The 3358-nt window shown below is 48.3% G+C and overlaps 1 protein-coding gene across 2 annotated transcripts in view; it reads left to right on the forward strand.

The window, feature by feature from the left end:
* The first annotated feature begins 474 nt into the window (after window positions 1–474).
* IDH3B (isocitrate dehydrogenase 3 (NAD+) beta) overlaps window positions 475–3358 on the forward strand; it is a 6634-nt gene continuing 3750 nt past the window's right edge. For both annotated transcript variants that reach the window (XM_008589658.1, XM_008589657.1), the window contains exons 1-4: window positions 475–535; window positions 681–761; window positions 911–1009; window positions 1108–1228. In XM_008589658.1, the coding sequence (XP_008587880.1) occupies window positions 500–535; window positions 681–761; window positions 911–1009; window positions 1108–1228 (337 nt within the window). In that variant the 5' untranslated portion in view covers window positions 475–499. The remainder of the gene's footprint in view (window positions 536–680; window positions 762–910; window positions 1010–1107; window positions 1229–3358) is intronic.

Here is a 3358-nt window from a genome sequence, read left to right on the forward strand (position 1 = left end):
AAACAAACAAACAAACAAACAAACAAAAACAATGAGGAATCTTGATTAACATAGAGTAACTAGGCAGGCTAGGAGATTGAAGGAGAAAGCAGACACACACCTTCTCCCATGGAGTGACATATGTGTTCAGTGAGTACTGGTTAAAAGAATAACAAACACATAGACACAGAAACATTAAGAAAAGACACAGATTCCCCAGAATTCTCAACCTCCTCTTAAATTCATGTCCTCGTTTAATAAACATGAAGTCACATATTTTCCTTTAATGCTATTTTGAAGTGTCAACATGAATTAAATATGGCGACTGAAAATAAAGCAATAGACAAAGTGCTTGTGTGTCCCGTGACCCAGCCATCATGAAAGACAGGGAGGAAGAGGAGCGGACAGGCGGTGTGGTCGGCAGGAGAGAACCACCAAGATCTCCTGACGGGCCGGAAGTCGGAGTGCAGGGCCGCGCCCGCTTCTGGCGTCACTTCCCGCGCGACTCCCAGCGCAGACCATGGCGGCGCAGAGTGGTGTCCGTTGGCTGACCCGGGTGAGGCCCGGGGACACGCCGCGCGAGAGGCGGAATGGGGAGCGGAGGGTTTGTCACAGGGTTTTGTGAAGAGGGCAAGGTCGCTGCAGTGTTCGGGGACTCGGGGTCCCATATCTGACCTCACAGGCCCGTGTGTCCGCCGCAGGCGCTGCTCGCCGCCCCGAACTCTGGGGCATGGAGAGGTCTGGGTACCTCGGCCGGAGCTCATGCCGCCTCGCGCAGCCAGGTACGTACGAGTCCGCCTCCGGTCTCGCCCATGTCCCCTTCTTGAATATCCGCCGGCTTTCCCCCTACCCCTCCCGAACCTCGCACCTTCCCCTCCCCGCAGGATCCCTGCTCCCTCCCCAGCTCTAGCTTTGCTGGCCCCACCCGCAGGCAGAGGACATGAGGGTGGAGGGTGCCTTTCCTGTGACCATGCTGCCGGGTGACGGTGTGGGGCCTGAGCTGATGCATGCTGTCAAGGAGGTGTTCAAGGTGAGTGGCCTGGAGGATCACACAGTAGGGACGATGGGGTGGGTTGGAAAGGACTTACTGACCTTGACCCTATGATGTTTTGGGACCTGTCTCTGAAGGCTGCCGCTGTCCCTGTGGAGTTCAAGGAGCACCACCTGAGCGAGGTGCAGAATATGGCATCTGAGGAGAAGCTGGAGCAGGTGCTGAGTTCCATGAAAGAAAACAAGGTGGCCATCATTGGTATGTGTGCCACCTTGCCACCCTATCCATATGTCATTTAAAAACCAAATGAAAACAAAAATATTCATTAAACCATTCTCCCCACATACAAATATATTAACTCTCAAGCGCTCCCACTACTGATACTTGGGCATTTTCCCTCCCTGTTGGGAACTCAGGAATTGAGCTATCATGTCAGCTGTCTTTGCAGGAAGGCTCCAAGGGTTTGGAGTCTGTCCTGAGGCTCCATCACCCTTCATCAAGTCTTGTTAATTGTGTTTCTAAGATGATACTTCTAGCTGCCCTTTTTCTTCTGTCGTCACTTCTGCTACCCTACTTTAATCTCTTCATTAGATTTTTTGGCTTCTGGTTTTGCTCCTACGGTTCATCTTCGATATCTCTTCTCTTGGAAAGACCAGCCTGACATTGCCAGGCCCAACCTTGGCATAGGAAAGTAAATTATTTATAAGCTGTCCCTCAGCTTTTCTGCTTTGGTTTCCACAACACTTATTCTTTGCTTTGGTCACACTAGATTGTGTGTTAGTTTCCACATACAAGGGTACTTCTAAAAGTTTGTGGGAAATTGAATTAAAAGACACAGACGAGTCTTTTCATGAACTTTTTGAAGACTTCCTCATATATGTACTGTCTTGACTTATGCTATTCCCTCTGCCCAGAATGCTCCTTTGATACTACCTGTCAGAATCCTCATTCACTCACTATATTCATTTCCTACAACTGCCATAACACGCTACCACAAACCTGGTGGCTTAAAATAATGGAAACATATTCTCTCACAGTTCTGGAGGCCAGAAGTCAGAAATTAAGGTGTTGGCAGTGTCACACTCCCTCTGAAAGCTTAGAGGAGAACCCTTTTTTGCCTCTTCCAGCTCCTGGTATTCCTTGACTTGTACGCGCATCACTCCAATCTCTGCCTCTGGCTTCATACGGCGTTCTCCCCTCTTTGTCTTCATGTCTCTTCTCTGTAAAGATTTATCTCTGGGTTTAGAGCCCACCCTAATCCAGGGCAATTTCATCTCAGGATCCTCAACTACATCTGCAAAGTCCCTTTTCCCAAATAAGGTCACATTTACAGGTTCTGTGGGTTAGGGCATGGACAGTCATTTTTGGGGACCACTACTCAACCCACTACACTCACTTAACATAAGGTCTGATGGAGATGCCAGCTCTTCTGTGACACTTCTTAGTATTACCAGAGGGGATTTCTTCTCTGTGTTCCTATGCACATTGTAAATACCTTTCCCATGGTCTTTATCCTGTCTTTCATATTGTCTGTCTTCCCCGTGCATTGTTTGCAACTCAAGAGCAGGAGTTGTGTGGTTTTTGGTTGATGTGCCTATTACCTGACATACAGTCCATATTCAGTAAATGTTGGTGGAAAAATGGTCAGATAAGTAGACCCAGAAACATCAAGAAAGGTCACAGATCCCCTAGCATTGTTTCTCAACCTGTTATTAAACCCAGGCTCTTCTTTGATGAACATGAAAAAAATCTGGCCTCCTTTTAGGTTATTTTGAAGTTTTTTTTTTTTTTTTTTTTTTAAAAGATGACCGGTAAGGGGATCTTAACCCTTGACTTGGTGTTGTCAGCACCACGCTCACCCAGATAGCCAACCGGCCATCCCTATGTGGGATCCGAACCCTTGGCCTTGGTGTTATCAGCACCGCACTCTCCCGAGTGAGCCACAGGGCCGGCCCATGAAGTTTTAATATAAATTAAATAGGCGACTAGAAATAAAGTAGAAGACAAAATGTTTCTGATTTTAACTGTATTATTCTCCTTTGCCTCTTGCCCCCAGAGGCTATTAAAAGTCATTGATTAGGGCCGGCCCTGTGGCGCACTCGGTAGAGTGCGGCGCTGGGGAGTGCGGTGGCTCTCCCGCCAAGGGTTCGGATCCCATATAGAGACCGGTCCGCTCACTGGTTGAGCGCGGTGCGGGCATGACACTGAGGGTTGCGATCCCGTTGCCGGTCGTGGTACGGGCGCGACACCGAGGGTTGCGATCCCATTACCGGTCATGAAAAAAGACAAAAAGGAAAAAAAAAATTTAATTAGTTATTTATATATTTTGGGGGGCAGCTGGCCAGTGCAGGGATCTGAACCCTTCACCTTTATGTTTTCAGCACTGCG

Source organism: Galeopterus variegatus, unplaced genomic scaffold (genome assembly GCF_000696425.1).
Source record: "Galeopterus variegatus unplaced genomic scaffold, G_variegatus-3.0.2 Scaffold5573, whole genome shotgun sequence".
NCBI classification, from domain to species: domain Eukaryota; kingdom Metazoa; phylum Chordata; class Mammalia; order Dermoptera; family Cynocephalidae; genus Galeopterus; species Galeopterus variegatus.